The sequence below is a fragment of the Ictidomys tridecemlineatus genome, chromosome 6 (assembly GCF_052094955.1).
Source record: "Ictidomys tridecemlineatus isolate mIctTri1 chromosome 6, mIctTri1.hap1, whole genome shotgun sequence".
Classification (NCBI taxonomy): Eukaryota; Metazoa; Chordata; class Mammalia; order Rodentia; family Sciuridae; genus Ictidomys; species Ictidomys tridecemlineatus.
In genome coordinates, this window is record NC_135482.1 from 65,667,490 (window position 1) to 65,690,300 (window position 22,811).

The following is a 22,811-nucleotide window of genomic DNA, read 5'->3' on the forward strand; positions in this document are numbered from 1 at the left end:
TGGGGTATTGGGTTAATGGTGAAGGTAGTTCTCTTTGTGGTCCCTCTCTCCAGAACGCTTCTTCTCTCCGCAGAGGGGAGAATGGATACACTTGCTGAGAGGAGAGTGAGGTTATGGAAGAACTTAGTTCCATCTCTACACTATTTATTTCTTCCCCCATCATATCCCATAGTAGGGGGTCCAAATGAATCTGATGATGGAATGTGAAGGCTCTGTGACTTTGCTCCTCTAGAAATGAAGGGTGTAACTCTGAAATTAGCCATATTTATCACCTGTGGGTATCCTTTGTGCATTCCAATGACTGGAGGGCCCTGAACTTGGAGGATACTGTATTTCTTCCAATCTCAGATCTCCCTAGGCCTGCACATCAGGTGCTTCCATTTGGACATGGACCCCCTCAATCATATATTGGAGTCCCCCTACCTGGATTTTGGTAGCAAATATGCATTAAGTGTACAAATCTGTGAACTTGATTCTTGAGTGGATGGCCCTACATCAACTCTACTTCTAGCTTGTGGTTCCCTACTATCAGGATGCGAAGCCTCATTCAGAGATTGTTAGATGTCTTGGAGAATCAAACTATTCTATAAAGCTTATTTTTTCCCATCCCACTCTCACCACTGCTCTGTTTCTCTTTTGATATTGTTGTCTGGCTCCAGGCAAAGAAAAAGGGATGGTGCTATGCTTAGGCTAGTTAAGCCATCCAGGCCTCCCCCATTCTCAATACTTTCTTATGCTTTGTGGACAGAGGTCTTCCCAGGTTGCTGTGGTAGGTAATGGACAGGATTTCGGACTATAATAAGCTTGGAAGCCCAAGTACCAGTATGAAGTATATAATTTGTATTCAATTACCTTTCAGTTGCCTTCCCTGCCATTTTTCCTTTTCAGCCTCTCTCCTGTTAATAAGCTATCACTCTCAAGGACCAAGTGCTTCTGCCTACTTGTAACCCTCAAAACTGCTAGATATCACTGTACCAACTCTGTAGCTTGAGGCATTACCCATTTACCCTCAAAATTAGATGACATCATTCTCTAGTACTACCATCCCCCCCACACAACACACACAAATACACAAATCGGATGACAGTTTCCTCCTAGGCTCCTCCAAGGTCTTCTGCTCGGTGACAGACTGCTAATAAGAGCATTTTTCCCAAGTGCTTTATTTGTGTGTTAATAAATAGATAACTTCCAGAGCTATAACTTCTCATCAGACAATGATAATGGAGCACGCTTGAGCTGAACAGACTTGAAGAGATTGTCCTATTCCTTTTTGTCCCAAATACTCAAGACTCCAGGAAGACGTAGAAGACAGCCCTCTTGTGGTAGTTATTTAAACCATCCAGTTTGTGGGGAACATGGATTGAGGAAACAACCTGGGGGACAAAGCTATACTCTTTGTTCCAGAGTATAGGGGCAGTGGGATTGGGGATGTAACTCAGTTGTAGTGTGCTTGCCAAGCATATATGAGGTACTGGGCTCAATCCCCAGCACTGCAAGAAACAAAACAATATGAGGTACAACAAGGTCTGAAGGCTCTGGGGATTCATTGCACTCAGCATTGCCAATTCAAATTTCTGGATTGGTTAAAAGAGAAAGCTGACAAGTTTTATATATTTTTTGTTATCCCCACGTATCCCAGTACTGGAGATTGAATCCAGGAGTATTCCACCACTGAATTACACTCCCAGCCCTTTTTATTTTTAATTTTGAGACAGGGTTGTGCTAAATTGCCAAGGCTGCCCTTGAACTTGTGATCCTCCTGCCTCAGCCTTCCGAGTTGCTGGGATTGTAGGCATGTGCCACTGTGCCTGATGGCAAGTACTTTCATGTTTTAAGGTCTGTGTTAAAAATGGGTCAGACCTCTATACTCATGGAGGGACTTGGGAATCCATTTTTGGGATGCTCTGGAATCCTTTGGGATATATATAATGTACCATTTGGAGAATAACTGTGTAGCAGATACCCTGTCTTTTGCTGCTGCACAGAGTTGGGAGTAGTGTACTTGGTCAGGCTGTAATAATGCTAAGCAGCTTCTTTCCAGTTCTCTCACTTTCTAACTCAGTAATTGAAGAGGTGGAGTATCATGGTGGTCCCTGGGGAGTGACAGGATCCAGATGCTTTCATTCCTTAATTAGAAAGGTTTTTTCTAATTGGGTTTCCTGACCCTGGTTATTGGTATGGGTAAGAATAACTCTGAATTGCTGAGAAAGGTGAAGCATGTTAGGACAGAGGAAATGGAAGCTTTGAGTATGTTAAAGGAAGCAAAACCACTGAAGGCAGTGTGGTTCCTCACTGGAAGTGAGGAAATTGGGTCAGGTGTGAAAGTGTCTGCTCGTGTGTGTCACTTTGGCCATGAACCGCAGGAGAGTTCTGGGCCCTACTTGTGGATCCAATGTGGCTTCTGAGCTAGACATAGCAGGGTAGAAACACTCAAGGCAGAACTGGCTTTCCATGCACAGGGCTGACCAGTTCTACCTATGTGCAAACCATTGAGAGTTTTCTGGCACCTCTGAAGGTGGGAGCTTTTCTAGGAGTGATTCTCTGATTTATGTAATACTTCTAGTCAGGGTTGAGTGAGCTCCCCTCCCTTTTCCAGAACCCCATCTCATCTTTCTCTTTCAGGTTCTTCTAACTTAACCCAGGGAAAAAGCTCCTTCCTTGGTCCCTTCTGAGTCGAGGTGGGCTTGTGCTACCTTCTGTAGGTGGATATTGTTGTCTGTTTTAGTTTTGTTCTTTTCTTTTTCACTGTATCCACTCTCCCTTCACATTCAGGTTCTCAAACAGAGCCTGAACAAGACAATAGCCTCCCACTTTTCTGACACCATTCTAGGAATGTAGCAGGAACTTTCAAAGTGTTTCCACTGCCTTAGACTGGCATTCAGGGTTCTTCACAACCAGCCCTTAATTCCCTCTCCACCTACCTCTCTGCTTCTCTGCCCAGTCTCTTATTTTCACCAAGTTGATTTATTAATTTCACCCCAAAATCTTGTTTTCTCTGCCTTTACTTTCTTTATTGTTTGATTAAAAAAATCCCATGTTAAGATTTAGCTTGTTTCACCTCCTCCACAAAGCTACCCATGGCCTCTCTAAACACAGGCCTTTTTTCCTTTTTTCTTCCACCCTGATTCCTTTACCTTTATTAGCATAGTTCAGTCAACACCTTCCACACTTCCCTTGTATTGTTATCTATCTTGTTGATTAATATTTAATTAAAAATTTTTTACAATAAAAATATATTATAAAAGATCCAAGTAATAGTGCTGGGTGGGATAAAGCCTGTAATCCCAACTACATTGGAGCCTGAGGCAGGAGGTTCACAAATTTGAGGCCAACTGGGCAATTTAGCAAGATCCTGTCTCAAAACAAAAAGTGTTAGGGATATGACTCAGGGGTAGAGTGCTTGTCTAACATTCATGTTGCCCTAGGTTCAATTCCCTGTACTTCCAAACAAACAAAACATAAATATATAGAGTAATGTGGAATTTGATGTCTATTCTTCCCATTTCTATCTTCTCACCACCCTCAGTTATGCTCCTAGCACCTTTAAAAAAAGATTTTTTTAGATGTTGATGGACTTTTATTTTATTCATTTATTTATATGCAGTGCTGAGAATCAAACCCAGTGCCTCACACATGCTAGGCAAGTGCTCTACCACTGAGCCTCAACCCTGATCCCCCTCTCATTACCTTTTAAAAATATATATATCAACACATTTTAGTTAAAATATGAATGCACTTATGTCACATGTGTGCTGTACCTGCTTTTTTATTTAAGGGTATATACATTTGGCTTAGAAGATTTACATACTAGTATAGTTAGCTCTTTATTTTTGATAGTTTCTCCTTATTTCATTGTGTAATTTTTCAAAATAAAGCACTTGTGCAGGGTTTGGTGGTACATACATCTGCAATCCCAAGTGACTCAGGAGACTAAGTTAGGAAGATCACAAGTTGGAATCCAGACTCAGCAACTTAGAGAGACTCTGTGTCCAAAAAACAAACAAACAAAAAAACTGGAGAGGAGCTCAATCCATAGTACCAAAGGAGGAAAAATAACATATTTATCTAGAATCTGTTATTTGGAGATTATTGTTCAGCTGGTACTTGGGAGATCTAGGAATGATCACAGCCTGTCCTTGGTATCAGTGAGCTGGCTGTCAGGGGATATGAGACTGGAGGAGAGGGGCATGCACAAATAGCTGCAACCCAAGGGAAAATATAAAAATGTCCCTAAGTATATGCCTGAAGTTCAAAAATAGGGAAAGTCACTGTTAACTAAGAGAATCAGAGCTTCACTGAGGAGATACTTGAATTTAACCTGGAGGAAACTTGACAGGTAAAGAGAAGAGCATGAACTAGGACATAGAGATGGAAACACATGGTATAGGTTCCTCTGATGGCCAGATCACAGTCCAGAAGCAGGAAGAGGTTTTGGTCTAGTTCATAAACATTTGTATGTCAGACACAAGCAATGAGGATATAGAAAAGAGAAACGTGAGGTTCTGTTTCTAAAAGGCTTTCAGTTTAATAGGCTAAAAGACCAGTTGAGAAAAGTAAATAAGTGCTAGATTACAAAAGCTTTTAATTGGCATGTCAAGGAGTCAGAATTTTATTCACTGGGCAGTGTGGAGTCATGGTAGGTTTTTGGTGGGCAACTGACATGACAAACTAAATAGTAAAAATGTACAGAATGTCTCAAGTAGGAGAGGTTGGGAATGAGGTTTATTCCTCTTTTAAATAAAAAAGTATTTTTTAAAATCTCAATTTAAAGATGTTTGATTGTTTGGGGATGTGATTCAATAGTAGAGTATTTAACCTAGCATGGGGGAGACCCTGGGTTCAATCTCCAGTGATCCCTAAGGGATGGTTAGAGGAAGGCATCTGATGGTAGGCAATCCAGGGGCTGATGTGGTGGCTCTTCAGTTTTAGACATAGCCTTCATCCTTATGATCACCTCATGGTCTAATATAGCTACCAGAGCATAATTAATCTTATCTATCTTCCAGGTAGCAGAAGGAAGGAAGGCAAGACCTTGTGGGGAGGGAGAGGAACACAATGATACATTTCCTAGCTAACTCCCTTTGAAGAACTTTCTTGGAAGTCCAAGACAATACTTACTTTCTTTTCTTTTTCTTTTTTTGGTACTGGGCCAAGACAATGCTTTCAACACTTCTGTTTCTTATTAGATATAAACTAGGTGACCAATAAGTCCTCTAGGTTTTTTTTGTTGTTGGTTGGTTGGTTGTTTGTTTTTGCAGTGCAGGGGTTTGAGTCCAGGGGCACTAAGCTACATCTCTAGCACTTTATTTTTTTGGTAAGAGGGATTGAACTCAGATGCACTAAACCACTAAGCCACATCCCCAGCCCTTTTTTTGTATTTTATTTAGAGACAGGGTCTCCCTGAGTTCCTTAACATTCACTTTTGCTGAAGCTGGCTTTGAACTTGCAATCCTGCCTCAGTCTCCTAGGCCACTGGGATTATAGGCATGTGCCTCCTTGCCTGGCCTCTTTTTATTTTTTGAGACAGGGACTTACTACTAAGTTGTCTAGGCTGGCTTTGAATTTGTGATCCTCTTGCTTCAGCCTCCCTAGTACCTGGGATTATAGGTGTGCCCCACTATGTCTGTGACCATATGCAGCTTTAAGGGAGACATAGAAATATAGTTTTATGGGGATATATTCAGTATTTAGAATTTTGCGATATAATTTGCATAAAGTGAGATTCCCAGATTGTAAACATAGAGTTTAAGATTTGACAAGTGCTTGCATCCAACTCATGTCCCTCTCACGTTATGGAGCATTCATCACTCCAGAAATTCCCTCCTGCTGGTGTGTGTGTGTTTTCTTTAACAATCCCATAGAGTGGCTGGGGCTTGGGGGAGGGTGCGCAGAAAAAATGAGGTCTTAATGGGAATGAAAAAGAGCTGGAGAGACTGGAGGGGGAAGCCAAAGGAGACTGGTTGAATGTAGATGAAGAATAATCAGAGAATGCTGAGCCCCTAGCAAAAAGAGGAGATTGGGAGAATAAGACCAGGTTGTTGTGGGTGGGATGGAAGGAGGAAGAATGAGTACTTGTTGGGTGTGTTGAGTCTGAAGTGCTGGCAAAACATCCAGGTGGAGATGCCTAGTAGGTAGTTGTGTCTAGGGCTTGCAAGGGCAATCAAAGCTCAGTTGCACCAAATACCAGAGAGATGATGCTAAAGACAACAGGCCAAGAAATGGCCCCAGAGTTTGGTAAATGTGAGCTCCCTGATAGCCTTTGAGCGAGCAGAATCCAGGTGCCAAAGGCTGAACAAATTATGCAAATGGTACTGGTAGGATCGACTGAAATCATTTGAAACCCTCTTTAAAGACTGAAATTCTTGCATAAACAAAAGGTTTGTATGTGCTGCTCTTTTATTTATTTATTTATTTTTTGTGCTGCTCTTTTAAAAAGGTTGTTAATGAAAGCAGAAAAATGGTAATGCCAGAGGAAAAGATCAGGAATTCATCCCATTCTTACAGGAAAATAGTTCCTTGTGCTTTCCAGTTAGCTTTCCAAAAGCAAAAGGAAAGGACAGTGCTCTGCTCCAGAGAGTGGAGCTGAAGGTATAGAGATGGGAGAGGGATGCCACCTTTGACAACTGTTGGTGTGGCAGCAATTCCTCCTGTGGGACAGAACGGCTAACGGACAGATGGGTCAGAATGCGAACTCCCTATCTCAGAGAGTAGGGAGGGCTTCCTGCGGCCTCCTCCCTCCAGGAGGTGGGGACAAGGTGGAGCAAGGATTGCGAGAGGAGGAGCTCGCTCATCACCACAAGCCCGGTCGCGTCCAGTCTCGCCTGGGCGCCGAGGAAAAGATCTCCTAATCTCCGCCACTGGAGTAGCCTGTCCAGGTGCCCCAGTGCCCTGCCCCCATCCAGTCATGACCCTGCGCCCCTTATTCCTGCCCCTCCATCTCCTGCTGCTGCTGCTGCTCAGTGGGACGGTGTGCCGGGCTGAGGCTGGGTTCGAAACCGAAAGTCCCGTCCGGACCCTCCAAGTGGAGACTTTGGTGAGGAGATGGGCCAGAACCTGTGGGGGAACTCCAGGATCTAAACGAACCTGGGAGTGGGGAAGAGAGGAAGTGCGGGAACTGAGTTGGATGGTGCTGGGTCTAGGGGAGAGAACTAGATCTTTGGAGGAGCTTCCGTGACCCTTGTAGTCCGATCGTAGGTGGAGCCCCCCGAACCGTGTGCAGAACCCGCTGCTTTTGGAGACACGCTCCACATACATTACACGGTGAGGGGCACAAGGGGTTGGGGCGGGGCCTAGGAGGGGCGGGGCATTGCTGAAACACGTCAGCTTTGGCTTAGACACGTGGCAAGGGTTTGGAAGGAAAAATTCAGGCTCTGGGGTCGTAGAGCACGTGGCGGGGGGGGGGGGGGAGGGGCGCCCCTCTTTCCTGCCTATTTCCCCTTGGTGCTTTTCCTCCAATTCCTCCTTGGCACTGAGAAACGTAGGGTGGAGAGGTCTCTAGTAAGTGCCAGCCCTTTGGGACTTCCTGTTCCTTTTTGCCCTAGAGGGATAAACTGCAGCAATAAGGGGGTTGCCGCCACCTTGCGGTCCAGGTGTGTGTGTTGCCCGCCTCCTTAGGAAGCACTAGGTATGTGCTCTTGACGCTCTCTCCCAACCAGGGTACCTTGATAGATGGACGCATTATTGACACCTCTCTGACCAGAGATCCTCTGGTTATAGAACTTGGCCAAAAGCAGGTGATTCCAGGTATGTGACCTGTGCCTCTCATTTCACCTCTTCCCAACCTATGCCCTTTCTTGGCTTTTCAACCCCTAAGTTGCCCAGGAAAGGCCTCTTGGAATAAGACCCCAGGGCTCTTCCAGTTACTTCCTAAGATTTAAGCCCCACTTCTAATACTTCTCTTGCCCCATACCCCATTGGAAACCAGGAATTTGAGAAGTGGGGAAGACTCAATTGAGAGTTAAGTGTGAACCTCTGATCTTTCTCTTGGGTGACTTGGTAAATGTGAGTAGCTTCCAGTAAGTTATGTCTTCTTCCTCAAGGTCTGGAGCAGAGCCTTCTAGACATGTGTGTAGGGTGAGTATCTGGGAAGAGGGTATAGGAGGGTGGGTATCCCCTTTCCCTGGGTAGAGGTTTTCTCTGCCATCCTGCTCCTGCAGGAGTCAGTAGAATGTGGGATAAAGGACTGTGGCTTCACATTGGACAGGTCCACATCAGTAGGCCTTCTGAGGATATCTAAAACCGGTGCCCCTCTGGTTTTGTTGGAGGAGTTGGGGTTGTAGGGAGATGGACACTTTTGCTGTTAGACACGCAGGTGGGAAAGTTCATGTTTTGGGTATAAATATACAAGGGGTTTTGCTGACTGAAGGTACTGGCCCACCTTCCCACCTCTGGCTGTGACTTACATTCCTTCCCTCAGAGAGAAGCGAAGGGCAATCATCCCTTCTCACTTGGCCTATGGAAAACGGGGATTTCCACCATCTGTCCCAGGTAATCTGACTAGGTCTTTCTTTCAGGCCATCAAAAAACCAGTCCCTACAAGGAATTAATTTTTTTTGTTTTTTGGTCTGGAGCTTGAGAAGGTCCAGATCAGGTTTACTGAAAGGGACAGGAGTGGCTGGGGCCTCCTTCTGCAGAGCCACTTTTTTTTTTTCTGCTCAGGTCACCAATAGAGACTACAAACATCACCTGTTAAGGCCACCTCTGGCAGCTGGAATATTTTTAGGGAAGAGATACGTGCTTGACCTACATGGGTCTGCTGCTTGTATTACTACTCTCAGAATAGTCAAGGAACTCAAAAAAAGCAATCTTTAAAAGCCAAGTCTACCCCATAACTTGGAAAACTCTTATAAATCATTGTTGTATCTGTTTTTTAAAAAATTTTAGTTATGTATGGACTTAATGCATTTATTTGTTTTTATGTGGTGCTAGGATTGAACCCAGTGCCTCACACTCAGCTACAACTGAGTTGAAGCTCCCATTGAGCCACAACTACACCCCTATTATATCTGTTTTTAAAGGGCTGATACTGGACAGATTTCCCAAGACACATATCTTTTGCTTTTGGTTATAACAAATGTTCTATTAGCTAAAATGTGTTTTATTCCACAGAGCATTGAGAACATAATTCCTCTCCTAGTCCCAGCTAGAGGAAGGTCTGGAAAGAGGGTAGGGGGACTAGAGAGAAACTATTTTAGCCAATGTTCTATTACTTCCCAATTCACAGTACTGCTTATTTGCTTCTTTGTATACCTCTCCCTTCCCATTCACTCCTCTTCCACTTGCCCCTATTTGTTTGTTTATGGTACTGAGGACTGAATCCAGGGCCACTCTATCACTGGGCTATACCCATACCCCCAGCCTTTTTTATTTTTTGAGACAGGGTCTCATTAAGTTGCCCAGGCCGGCCCTAACTTGTGATCCTCCTGCCTCAGTTTCTTGTGTACAGGTGTGCACTACCACACCTAGCTAAACTATTGTTTTCTTTCTTTCTTTTGTAAGTTTTCTTTCTTTTCTTTTTCTTTTTTTTTTAGTTGTTGATGGACCTTTATTTATATGTGGTGCTGATAACCAAACCCAGTGCCTCACACATGCTAGGCAAGCGCTCTACCACTGAGCTGTAGCCCCAGCCCCAAACTACTGTTTTTCTAATAATCACATTGAATGTGCTCATTGGTTGGTGGAATTTTAAAGTTGTCTACTTTAAATCCAGTTAATTTTAGCTCTGCAATGATTCTGTCCATATGGCTCTTTGGAAAATGGGTATAGGTAGTATAGAGGGTTCTTTTATAAATGGAGAACAGCCTATATATTTCATATTCATAATTTTCCTGTGCTGTCAAAGACCTCACTGAATCCAAGCCATACATGTAGTTGGGGTCAATATGACTATTACTAGACTCTGCTTATAACCCTCCTCTGCCTTTGTCTAAGGGAACTCAACCCCACATTTAAGTCTTGCCAGCTTCATAGTTGGCTTTGCTATAGCCAGCCCTTCCTGTTTTCATTCATATTCAAAGCCCCAGATAAAATGCACAAGAGATTCTAATCCTCACCTCCCCTCTGCCTCTCCAGCGGATGCAGTGTTGCAGTATGACGTGGAGCTGATTGCACTGATCCGAGCCAACTACTGGCAAAAGCTGGTGAAGGGCATTTTGCCTCTGGTAGGCATGGCCATGGTGCCAGGCCTCCTGTGTCTCATTGGGTTTCACCTATACAAAAAGGCCAACACACCCAAAGTCTCCAAAAAGAAGCTCAAGGAAGAAAAACGAAACAAGAGTAAAAAGAAATAAATGATAGTACTTTTAAAGAGCTTTGTATTCTTCACCTGATACTTTCTGAAGCTGTTTTTTGTAAGTGGGAAAGAGGTGAAGGGCTGAGAAAAAAAGGCATTCTGGAGTTGGATCTTGCCTGGCAAGGGGGGGTGGTTGGAAGCCTTAGGTCACCACTTCCCCTGACCACCTCTTGCTGTCCTAATATACCCCAAAGATCTGCCCATAGGATCTGCCCACTTGGCCTCTAGGTCCTTAAGGTATTGGTATGGGCTCCCATGGTGCCACAACACCAAAGGGCTGTGCTTCACTGCGTCATTGCCTTCCTATTTTCTCTGCTCCCCAGGATGGCAGTATTCCTAGTGTCTTCAAAGTGAACTGCTCTGTCCAAGACAGCAAAAATATAAGGAGTTCATAAACTCCATGGAAGTTTTTAATAGCAAAGCACTTGGGTCTCAAAAAAAAATTTTTTTTCTTTGAGGTTGGAAAGACGTGTCCTCCCTTGGATCACAGGGTGTGGGAGATGATGTGGGCTGCTTCAATGATATTATAAGTAGTTGGAGGTGGTTTGTCACCTGACTGGGCAGTAGATGTGGACAAGGGTTGGGATAAGTTGCTTTGATGGTTGACTATGAAGAGTGGGTTGAACTTGCTCAACACTTCATCACTCACAGAGATGCCATCCAAGTACTGCTTGAGCATCTCCCGAAGCTTCCCATTAATTTCCAACAGCTGGGCTCGTCTGTGTTGGAGGCTCAGTTGCTCCAGTTTCACCTTGTTGTACCTTTTCCAGAAATTCTCCATCCCTACGTAGTCAGCCATCACCTGGTAATTGAGTTAGAGAGGGAAAGTGTGCTTCAGGACTCAGTAGCAAATGCTATCCCAAAGCCTATCCTCTCCCAGCCCTTACCTTCACAAGTTCCATAGTAAGCTCTTCGGGATTTTGTTCCTCATTCTCCTCCTGTATATTAGCTGTCAATACTGATGAATAAAAAGGCAGCACTTTCTCTTCCTCTGTTTCATATTTTCTACATATTTCAGCAAGTTTAAGGATCTTTTCACCCTGTTGGAAGCAGGAACAGACTTCATTAGGAAAGGGCTAAAAGGGAAATAGTGGAGTTAGTTCTCTGCATGAAACAACTCCAGCGGAACTTCTCATTAAAATGAGAGACAACAGTAATAAATACATCTAACACCTAGTGCTTACCATGTGCCAAGCACTGGTCTAAGTATTTCATATTTTTATTAAATTAAGCTGTTATTATTTAATTTAAAATGTATGAGGGGGGGGAGAGAGAATAATGAAGATATTCCTAGTGTTCACTTAAGCTTAGGAAGCACGAGGAAACCCTCCTCTACTTCTCTAAGTTCCTTTCACCTCAAGCAGTTTATTTGCCTTTGTTCTGACTGTCCTCTCCCCTTTATTACCTTATCAACGATCTTTTTCAAGGCCTTGAGGGTGGCATTACTTTCCAGGGTGAGCTTGACTAAGTTCTCCTGGGATACCTCTCGAGCCTGCATCCTTTGAGCCTTAAGTTTTCGCAGTTGTATAAGGACCAACTCCTTGTCATTACGGATATACTGGTTCTGATCTTCACTCTCACGACTATGCAGCATGATTTTGCCTTTTGAAATAGTTATGGCCTCCTGGACAGACAGAGGAAATACTTGACCAGAGGAGGGTCTTTATTGACCAGGAAAAGGGCAGCCTGGGAACTGAAATCAGAGTATATCATCTTTTCTCACTCAGTGGAGTAATGAGACCCAGTGGGAACTGGAGAAAGGGGAAAGGGGAATAATGGAGTAGTGTAAGCAGCTTTTTGATGGTGATACTACCTGTAGTTTCTGTATTTTTTTCATTTGTGCTTCAATTTCTTTGGAGCTCTTCTCGTCCTTCACCTTTAAGGTTTCAAAGGCAATTTTCCGATCCTCTGTGGCATCAGTGTAATTCTTGAGTGCTTCTTGGAACCTTCTCCACAGATCTTCTACTACATTCTCTAGTTGTATTCGTAGAAAGTGCTTCTCTTCTAAATTCTAGGAAATTCCCCCCAAATACCCAATGTTTAAAATTATGCTACTAATGCCCTTTATTTCCACCAGAAACCTCATGTTTTGAACTGTTTCAAAATGCCCATAAAGACCAGGAAGATAATATAAGAAAGTATTGTGGGCTGAGTGGGTCCTGTAGTGAACTTGAGCTCCTACAACTCCACATGAATGCTGCCATTTGGAAACATGACCCAATGTTGCCACTAGATCTTTAAATTTTTCAAGGGAAGTCGAAAATTTAGATTTTTATGTGAAATATTTTCAATTTCTAAATATAGAAAATGTATTCAAAGTTTTTATAAAACATTGACATAACATGAAAACAAGAACCCCACCAGGCATAGTGGCACATGCCTCTAATCCCAGCAACTTGGGAGGCTGAGGCAGGAGGATTTTAAGTTCCATGCCAACCTCAGCAACTTAGCAAGACCCTGTCTCAATAAAAAGAGTTGGGGATATAACTCAGTGGTAAAGTGCTCCTGATTTCAATTCCCAGTACCAAAATAAAAATAAAAGCAAAAAAAAAAAAAACAAAAAGAACCCTATATCTAAACCTAGGTCTATGGAGTAGTTAAGTTTATAATCTCCAATATGGTAAAAAATATTTTGGGCTAAGTGGCAGGAGACCTAGATTAATTCTTCTGGCTCTACCACAAATCAGAAGCGTGAGTCTGGCGGGTCATTTATTTATTTGGACCTTAGTATCTTCATCTGTAGTTCAGAGGAAGCCAGATGATCTCCTTGTTGCTTTTTAAGCTCCAAAATGCATTCCCTTGATATTTTAGAATGATCTTCCTTCCTGACCAGTTTTACAAAATTACAAAAAGCAGTTGAAGCAACTACAGTGGCACACCCTTTTATTGACTGTTGGTTACAGGGCTCTATTCTATCTGTAGTAGCTTGAACAATTTTTCTCTTACTTCTCTCCCAGTTCCTGTCCCTTTAATCCCTTCTATACCTTGTTTTTGAGATCATCCCACATGCTTTGGAACTCCAACTTGCTTTCATACTCAGAATCTATATAGTTCTGCTCCATGGCCATGAAGACATCTTGTAGATAGTGAATCTCTTTCTCATGTTGGTCAATAATTGTCTTCCTATAGGAGACAAGATACTGTCCTTGCTGCAATGGATACAGCATATGGACCAATAATGACAATTTAAAGCAGTAGTAATAAAACTGTATGAATGGTACAAACTCTTTGATATTACAGAGAACAGAGAGAGGGTGGGCTCTACATTTTTATGGCCAGAGAGAATAAGATTATTTTATTTTGATTTTTGAATAAGTAATACATTAATCCAAATATAAATATAAGTGAAGTCTCCCTCCCAAATCTGTCTGCTGTGAGATGGGTAGGATTCTGATATTTGAAAGTGGATGGTAAGGGCATTTTGATGCCAGGGGGTGGTGTGTGTGTGTGTGTGTGTGTGTGTGTGTGTGTGTGTGTGTGTGTAGGGATATGGGGGGTGGGGGAAGGGGTAAAGGAAAGCAAAGGCTGTAAGGTGAACCTGAATTTGTTTAGAACAAACTCAGAATGTTCTCTGTTGTGGGTCATGTCATAATAAAAGTGGAATGCTTCCAGGTACTGGCCACCTGCTTACAAGCAGCTCCTTCACACAGAACAGTCACTCCCCTGGACTCAGACCCCTGTCTTCTCTTGGGACCCATACCTTTCTGTCTCAAACTCCTTGGTTAGGACCTCCAGCTCATTGTTGTAACTTTCCTCCAGGAGGTGGAGCCGGCGCCTCTGCAGGGCCAAGAGCTGGTCAATATTGTGTAAGTGGCTGCGTAGGGCATGGGCATACTGCTCCTCAGCTTCTGATAGGTCCTTAGCTAAAGACTGGACAGGAAAACAGAGTTACCATTCTGGTCAGCATGGGCATACTGCTCCTCAGCTTCTGTTAGGTCCTTAGCTAAAGACTGGACAGGAAAAACAGAGTTACCATTCTGGTCAAATGGCATCTGTGTGAGAAAATAAAAATTTATTCAGCTGGCTAGCTGGATGACAAGATGGCATTTTTTCCCTCAGTTTCTAATGCCAAGACTTTGGCTTTGTAAGTACTGGTTCACTCACTTTTTTTTTTTTTATGGTACCAGGAATTGAACCCAGGGGAATTTAACCACCAAACCACATCCCCAGCCCCTTTTTTTTGTTTTATTTTGAGTCTGGGTCTTGCTAAGTTGCTTAGGGCCTATGTTGCTGAGGCTGGCTTTGAATGCACTATGTTCCTGCCTCAGCCTCCCGAGCCACTGGGATTATAGGTGTGTACCACCATGCCTGGCACCTACTCACTCTTGAGTGTAAAGCAAGGATGATGTCAGGGATCCCCAATATCCTGTGGACAACAAATATTTACAATGATGGGGCCACCACTACATGGAATCAGGGTTTTTGGAGAAATGACCACTTTGAAGTTTTATGCAGAAAATAAGTTGAACCTAGGGTATCTTATCACAAAAGATCATTAAGAAGCTATCAACAACCAATATAGTCATGTCATAAGGACTCAGGAACCATTATGAAATACATATAGTAGATTATATTTTGCAAACATAAGCACAGCAGTATCTCCCATCTGATAATTTCCTGTAACATGATCTTGCCAATCCATTTCTGTAATATGACCTTGCCATCAAAAAGTAGACTCTTTTTCCATCATCTTGAATTTGGGAAGACTCTGTGACTCCCTGGATCAATAGAATATGGTGGAAGTGACCTGTGCCAGTTCCAAGCATAGCCCCTTATGTGTCCTGGCAACTTCTGCTTCCTGCCCTTTGGGATGCTCCCTCTAAGAACCTAGCTGTCGTGCTGTGAGAAGCCCAATTTACACAGGGGTCACGGGAAAGCATAGTGAACAACCTAGTTAAACTCCTCTGACAGCCAGAATCAAGAGCCAGCCACCTAGGACATTTAGCCATCCGGCCTAGTTGAATGCAGCCCCAGCTGACATCTGACTGAAAACTAACCTTGCTTGAGAAGAATCACCCTGAGCTCAGTCTACCTAACAGAATCATGAGAGATAATAATAAATTGTTTTAAGCCACTACTTTAGGGATGGCTTGTTGTATAACAATAGATAACTGGAATGCTTCCACTGACAAAAAATAAAAAGGGATGAGGATAGTTTGAGCATCAATAAAGATAAGAACAGAATTGGGGATAGGGTTGTGTCTTAGTGGTAGAGTACTTGCCTAGCAAGTGTGAGGCCCTGGGTTCAATTCTCAGCACCACATAAAAATAAATAGAGGTATCCATCTACAACTAAAAACAAAACAAAACAGCAGCATTGGATTGAAAAACATCAAATATATTTGATTTTGAGTTCATAAAGATACTGTTTTTTTAAAAAAGTCAGTTATCACTGAAGATGTCAGACAAACCATTTTTTAAAAAACTAGTAAGCAAAAGGAAGAGAAAATGTCAGGTATGGTGGTGTACAACTCTAATTCTAGCTACTCGGGAGGCTGAGGCAGGAGGACTGCAAGTTCTAGGACAGCTTGGGGAACTTACTGAGACCCTTTTTTATTTATTTTTTAGTTATCAGCAGACACAACATTTTTGTTTTTTTTTTGTATGTGGTGCCGAGGATCGAACCCAGGTCGCACGTATGCCAGGCTAACGCGCTACCGCTTGAGCCACATCCCCAGCCCCAGACCCTGTTTTAAAATAAAAATGAATAAATGAAAAGGGCTGAGGTTGTACCTCAATGGTAGAGCTTGCCTAGTATGTGCAAGGCCCTGGGTTTAAGCATTTATCCTGACTTTTCCTATATAAACTATACCTCTAGTAATTGCGAATAGTAATTGAAGACAAGTATTTATTTTTTCTTAAATTTTTCTTTTAGTTGTAGATGGACACAATATCTTTATTTTTATGGTGCTGAGGATCGAATGCAGAGCCTCTCGAATGTGAGGCAATCACTGAGCTACAACCCTAGCCCAAAGAGAAGTATTTCTTTATAGACATATTCAAATTAATAAATGAAAAAGAAACAATACTATTTTAGAAAATCAGCATTTTATAGACATATTCAAATTAATAAATGAAAAAGGAACAATACTATTTTAGAAAATCATCATTTTGTAATTACCAATGAATTATGGATCACAGTAGTTGCAACCCTCACTGAAAGGTAACTAGATATTATATACTTTCTGATGGAAGTATATCTTTTTTTTTTTTAAAGAGAGTGAGAGAATTTTTTAATATTTATTTTTATTTATTTTTTAGTTTTCGGCAAACACAACATCCCCGCCTGCATGTGGTGCTGAGGATCGAACCCGGGCCTCACACATGCCAGGCGAGCGTGCTACTGCTTGAGCCACACCCCCAGCCCCAAGAAGAACACATCTTTAAGCTTCTATAACCAGCTGCCAAAATACAGGAAATAGGACAGTATAACATGTTAAACTTCAATAAAGGAGCTAGGGATGTGCTCAGTGGTAGAGCACTTGCTTAGCATGCTCAAGGCCTTAGGTTTTATCCCCAGCACCATACACACAAAAAATAAAAAATTATAATACAGAATAATATGTAATTATAAAAAATAAGAAGCTTTTTATGGGTGACCATGAAACAATCCCCAAGATATATTGTTAAGTGAAAAAAACAAGGTGCAGAACAATATGTAATATTCTCATTTATATGAAAAAACTTATGCATGAAACTAGAATTATTGGGAGGGGCACTGGATGGCTGAAAGGCACTATAGAACTTTTCTTTATATAACCATTTTAATCTTTCAAATTTGGAATATGATGAATGTGTAATCTTCAAAAAAGTAAAACATATTAAATCATATTCATATAATCCATGCACTTTGAATATACTTACTATAAACGATTACAGCCTCTATACAGAGCTAGCTTTTACCTTCTATGTTTAGAATGAAAAAATATGTGAAATAGATTCTTATAACAAAAGATTTCTTGCTCACTTAACAAATGTTCACTACACCCCTACTATGTACCAGAATTGTGCTAGACGAGGAGGATTCAGAGAGGAAAAGTTATGCTCAGTGTTCCCTCAGAACTCACAGTCTAGTAGGGAAAGTGTAAAATAAGGAGAAAATCACAATATGACATGGGAATTGCCATGAAATTGATGATTTATTACATGACAATGGGATATAAAGGACCAAGTGCCTACATTTGACTAAGAGCACTGAGGAAGGTGTCACTGAAGAGATGTCATTTGCATCAACCCTTGAAAGAAGAGTAAAAGTTTTTCAAGAAACCTGGGGAGGTGGAGAAAGAGAATTCCAGAGAGAGGGAGCAGCAGTTATGAAGACACAGGTAAGAATCAAAACTGGCTGTATGAAAGATACAGACAGGGGACAGATCATTAAGGGCCATGATGTTCTTACCATGGAGTTTGGATTTTTTTTTCCTGTAGATGAGGTGAGCCACTAAGAAGATTTAAGAAGTGGAATAAAAGGATTAGATTTTTGCTTCAGGAAGATAATCCTGGTAATTGTGTAGAGAATCATCTGAAGGCAGTTGAGTATGAAGCTGGAAGATAGGAAACTTCTGCAGTAGTCCAGATGAGAGATGGTGTTTAGGTCTGAACTACAGCAGGACAGTGGAGAAGGACAGCAGGGCGTAGCTTTGAAAAATACTTAAAACCAGAGATTTATAGGAGGTCATAGATGGAGATAAATTAGGATGATTCCCAGGTTTATGGGCAAGGTGATTTAGTGAATCCAATCATCCTAATAGAAAGTATAAAGACAGATTGTGGAGAATGGAGAATGAGGGTGTTAGGGGAAGGGAAACTAATGAGTTCAGTTGTGAGTATAGTGCAATAGCCAGAAATAGATACCTCAAAGTTTGAATATAAGAATTTGGAACTCAAAGAGAAAAACCCAGGCTGGTATTACAGACCTGGGAGGCATCAAGAGCTAAGTGGTATTTGAAGCCAGGGTAATGAGTCACATTGTCTAAGCCCTAGACAACTGGTTAAAGGGTGAGATGAGCAGGCTCAGGGATCTAAGGAATGTTAAAGTTCAGGAGATGGCAAGAGGAAGGTGAATTCACAAAGAGGACTGGATATATGTGTCCCAAGAGGCAGGAGAAATGCCAGAATGGTGTCATGGAAGCCAAAAGAAAATTTTAAGATGTAGGTCATGAACAAGAGTGTCAATGCCATGGAAAGGTCAGATTAGAGGAGAAGTAATGATGAAAAGTAGCCAGGATTCTGGACTGGTAACTTTTATCAGAGTAATTTCTTAGAAAAAGGTGGATACTGTGGGATGCAAGGTAAATGGGAAATGAATAAGTAGAGGCCGGTAGTGAGGATCACTAACATTTGCATATTGTATATTTAACATGCGCAATCTTGGTTATTCAGGAATTACCCTGAAAATGCTTAATATTAGCACTGTGTGATTGACCTAAGGCAAGGACTGCAATCATAAGCTACAAAGTTATTTGTAAGAAGAAGCTAATTGGTTCATGGGTAACCTGACCAACTGCTCAACATTTCTTAATCATAATAATAATAATATCCACTCCTTAATGAATACCACTGGTTCTTGTTTCATCAATTATTTGATAACTTCCAATATGTTCCTGGTAAAATCCATTTTAAAAGCCATTAAGTATAAACTGGCAGAGTGAAAAACGTCTAGTGTATTTTTTTCTGCAAATTTGAAGATTCTTACTAAGCATCTCTGACAGTTGCCCAGGTCTGCTGGAATTTTTTCCCCAGGGGTAGGCTAGGAACAAAAAGCATGTTTTCTAGAGGAGGGGGGGAATACCTTTTTGATAGTGTATATTTGCTGTTACTGTGGATTTTTTGTTTTTGAAATGGAAACAACCAAGAAATCAGTAAATAGAGGTAGGATATAAAAAGCTGGGTAAAAGAAGAAGCTGGGCATGGTGGGCACACCTATAATCCCTGCTACTTGGGAGGCTGAGGCACGAGGATCACAAATTCAAGGCTAGCCTTGGCAATCCAGCAAGACCTTGTCTCAAAATAAAAAAAATATAAATGGCTGTGGATATAGCTTAATTATAGAATGCCCTTGGTTCAATCCCCAGTACTGTAAAATAAGAGAAAAGGAAGGAAAGATAAAGCAAAAATTCCTTGAAAATAGGGAGGAATCAAGAACTTAAGAACCTATCAAGATGGGGAAAGAGGGAAAAAGTGCTGTGGAATGATATTGGTCAAATTATATTATTTTGTGAATTGTGTGCATGTACAAATATGTAACAACTAATCCCATAAGTATGTTACAACTATAATACACCAATAAAAAATGTGGTAGTGGGGAGAACCTCCCAGGAGCATAAGCATGGATGATTGAATTGCTTAGTAATCCAGAAATTTTCTTACCTATGGAGATCTTCCCAACCTTTTTCAAGGTTATATCAAAGAGGCCAAACAATCTGGTTGAATGAAGCACTGGAGTAGGAGTTAAGAAACCCATGTTGTACTCTCCTAGCTCTCTCACTGACTAGCTATGTGGTCTTGGGCAAGTCAGTTCCTTTCTCTGACACTGTAATAAAGGTGTGGGACTAAGTTCAATTCACTGGGTGATATATATATATCACCCTTGAAACTCTATATTATAGCTGGGATTGGTGGCACATGCCTATAATTCCAACAATTTGGAAGGCTGAAACAGGAGGATCACAAGTTCAAGGAGGCATCCTCAGCAACTTAATGAGATCCTGTCTCAAGAAATAAAAAGGGTTGGGTATGTAGCCCAGTGTTAAAGCACCCATGAGTTCAATCCTTAGTAACAAAACCAAACCAAACAACCCTCTAGTATTACATAGTTCTGATTTGGGGCAGTAGATGACCAAGGAGAATGGCTCCCTTCAAGGAAAAAAGATACTCTATTTTTCATCTCAAGAAAAACAATTATTGCCAAAAGCCTGCCTTTAACAATAGTCTGTGTCTTGTGAGGGCTTTAAGATTGATTAATTCCCTAGGTCCATTCTATTAAGAATCAAGGAAGCCATACTCAACTGTTTCTTTGGAAAGAGTGCCTACCTTGATGACACTGTCCTTGCAGTCCACCACTCGTTCGAATGTTTGACTGAGGATTTCAATGTCTTTATGAAGTTCTTTAGTCTTGACCTCCCGAAGGACAGTTCTCCACTGTGTGTTAATCTTATTAAGGTTAAGAGCACTGTTTTGTTCCTCCTTGGCCAGCTTGTCCTGTGTGAAGGAATGAATAAACACCTCTAGGAGACTAAGGCCCATTGCCCTGACACAATACGATGAACAAGATCACTGTAGTTTGTCACCTGACACCTTATCCACTGTTTTCTAAGGGATCATACTCAGGGGGTTCCTGTTTTTGTTTTCGGAGGGCCCAAAGTAAGTCAGGAATAGCATGATGGCATCATAGGGAGAGCAAGAGTAAGTCAAGGGGAGGCATTCAAGCATCAGAGCAGGATGATTATAATGACCCATCTCCGGGGAGAATATCAGAATTCAAAATAGCTAAATTCGGATAGCCAGCACCATCTACTTAGTTCTGGGGTTCAGCTGAGACTGCCAACTCTATTCCACCTGCCCTCCTTTAGGCTTCCAGAGTACTCCCCACCTCCCAATCAGTGTTGCCTTAAATCTAAGTATATTTGGATTTCAGGGTTTCCGGAGGAGGGGAGGAGGGAAAGAAAAAGAGTTGCCGCGGTGACAGGAGCCAGGCGACAGGGCCAGTGCAGGGGGTGGCGGGGGTTGGGCAGGACATAATGCAGAAGGCCATCACCTTCAAGAACTGGCTGAGGAGCCTCTCTTTCTTCTTGGCCATTTCCTCCTCTGCCAGCAACTTCTGCTGATACAGAAGCAGCTGCTCCTCTTCCGACAGAGGTGTCTTGGCCTTTTTCCCTCTCCTAAGCATGCTTAGGCCGAGGATTGGATCCAAACAAGGAGTTGCGGCTGACCTCAGCCCACGTTAGGGTAAAAGGAAAACACTCCCTAGAAAGACACCTCCTTCTGGAACTGCCCCAGGAACTAAGATAGCGGGATCTTAGCTCTCAGTCTTCAGACAAGAGAACCCCAGCGGTCTGTGATCGCCGCCTCTCCAGGGGAAATAAATGCGTCTCGTTTCCTAGCAACGAAGATCTCGTTAAGACAGCCCAGTGAGAGGCTGGGAGAAGAGCCCTGTCTTGGAGCGCCCCCTACCAGCTGGAGGACCGCAGTCAGTTTTTGTGAGAGTTCCTTCACCCCTTCAAAAACCTCAGTCTCCGCAGTGTGCTTTATATTTTTAAGTTTCTATTTATTTTTTTCCTCCACAGAGAACTTTTTGGTTGTTTAGAATGGCCATAATAAAGAAGATAGTAACAAGTGTTGGAGGGAATGAGGAGAAACAGTTTGGCAGTTTTTCAGAATCTATGACATAAGGGTTAGGGTTTGGGATGTAACTCATTAGTAGAGCAAACACAGGGCTTGGGTTTGAATCCCAGAACAGCAAAAAATAAATAAATAGATAAAATTTAAAAATGACCCAAAAAAAGGCAAATGTTAAACAAAACCCATGTAAATTTATGATGTGATCCAGCAATTTCACTCTTGGAATTTTTCCTAAGAGAAAAATGTGTGCACACAAAGACTTGCACAGGGGTGTTCTCAACTATACCACTCACACAGGACCAATTGAAAAAATTGGAAACAACTGTCCATCAATATGTGAATGGGTAGACAAAATATGCTATGTCCATGTATTGGAACATTATTCAGAAATAAAAAGGAACAGAGGTGGATACATGCTATAATGTGGACAAACCTCAAAAACATCACATATTATATCATTTAATTTATTTTAGTTTTATTTTTTTGAGACAGGGCTACCCCTTGTTGACCATGCTGGCTTCAAACTCACAGTCCTCCTGCCTCAGCCTCCTGAATAGCTGGGATTACAGGCATGTACCACTGCATCCCCCTGTATCATACCATTTATATGAAATTTCAGAAAAAGCTAGACTGTAAAGACAGAAAGTAGATTACTATTGAAATCCTAACCCCTAATAGGATGGTATTAGGAGGTGGGAACTTTGTGCTGTAATAAGCTTTAGATAGTATCATGAAGATAGGTTCCCATAATGGGAAGTGTCCTTAGAAGGAAAAGAGACTACAAACTGTCTCTCTTGGTCTTGTGAAGATTCCAAGCTGGGTGTGGTGGTGCACAACTATAATCCCAGAAATGGGATTGAGGCAGGAGGATCAAAAGTTTCGGACAAGCCTGGGAAATTTAGCAAGACCCTATTTCAAGATAAAATTAAAAGGGCTGGAGATGTAGCTCAGTGGTAGAGTGCCTATAAGTCAATTCCCAGTACTGAGGTTAAAAAAAAAAAAAGACACTAGAAGACTGCCTTTTGCACACTGAGAAGAGGGCCCTCATCAGACACCAGATCTGTCAGGGCATTAATCTTGGATTTCTCAGCCTCCAAAACTGAGAAAGAAATATTTGTTGTTTAAGTCACCCAGTATATGATATTCTGTATGGTGGCTTGAACTAAAATAATCATCATTGCCT

General features: G+C 41.9%; 2 protein-coding genes across 8 annotated transcripts; one reads left to right on the forward strand and one right to left on the reverse strand.

Moving 5' to 3' along the window:
• The first annotated feature begins 99 nt into the window (after nucleotides 1-99).
• On the forward strand, nucleotides 100-10,308 carry Fkbp11 (FKBP prolyl isomerase 11). Of its 2 annotated transcripts, XM_005324895.4 has the most exons (6): nucleotides 100-7,033; nucleotides 7,195-7,260; nucleotides 7,656-7,743; nucleotides 8,040-8,073; nucleotides 8,417-8,487; nucleotides 10,072-10,308. In XM_005324895.4, exons 1-6 carry the CDS (start codon nucleotides 6,905-6,907, stop codon nucleotides 10,287-10,289), a joined length of 606 nt encoding a protein of 201 aa, XP_005324952.1. In that variant the 5' UTR covers nucleotides 100-6,904; the 3' UTR covers nucleotides 10,290-10,308. The 2 variants fall into 2 exon arrangements, with proteins under 2 accessions (XP_005324952.1, XP_040136657.1); XM_040280723.2 differs by lacking the exon at nucleotides 7,195-7,260.
• A 375-nt stretch (nucleotides 10,309-10,683) lies between these two features.
• On the reverse strand, nucleotides 10,684-21,396 carry Drc2 (dynein regulatory complex subunit 2). 6 transcript variants are annotated; one of them, XM_005324894.5, is made up of 8 exons: nucleotides 21,045-21,385; nucleotides 20,321-20,488; nucleotides 13,992-14,161; nucleotides 13,276-13,414; nucleotides 12,105-12,302; nucleotides 11,697-11,915; nucleotides 11,179-11,331; nucleotides 10,684-11,093 (listed from the first exon to the last, which is right to left on the reverse strand). In XM_005324894.5, the coding sequence occupies exons 1-8, from the start codon at nucleotides 21,174-21,176 to the stop codon at nucleotides 10,776-10,778; spliced, it is 1,497 nt and encodes a 498-aa protein (XP_005324951.1). In that variant the 5' UTR covers nucleotides 21,177-21,385; the 3' UTR covers nucleotides 10,684-10,775. The 6 variants fall into 6 exon arrangements, 5 of the variants coding, with proteins under 5 accessions (XP_005324951.1, XP_021581804.1, XP_040136655.1 ...); XM_021726129.3 differs by lacking the exon at nucleotides 11,697-11,915; XM_040280721.2 differs by lacking the exons at nucleotides 13,276-13,414; nucleotides 13,992-14,161.
• Nucleotides 21,397-22,811: the final 1,415 nt, after the last annotated feature.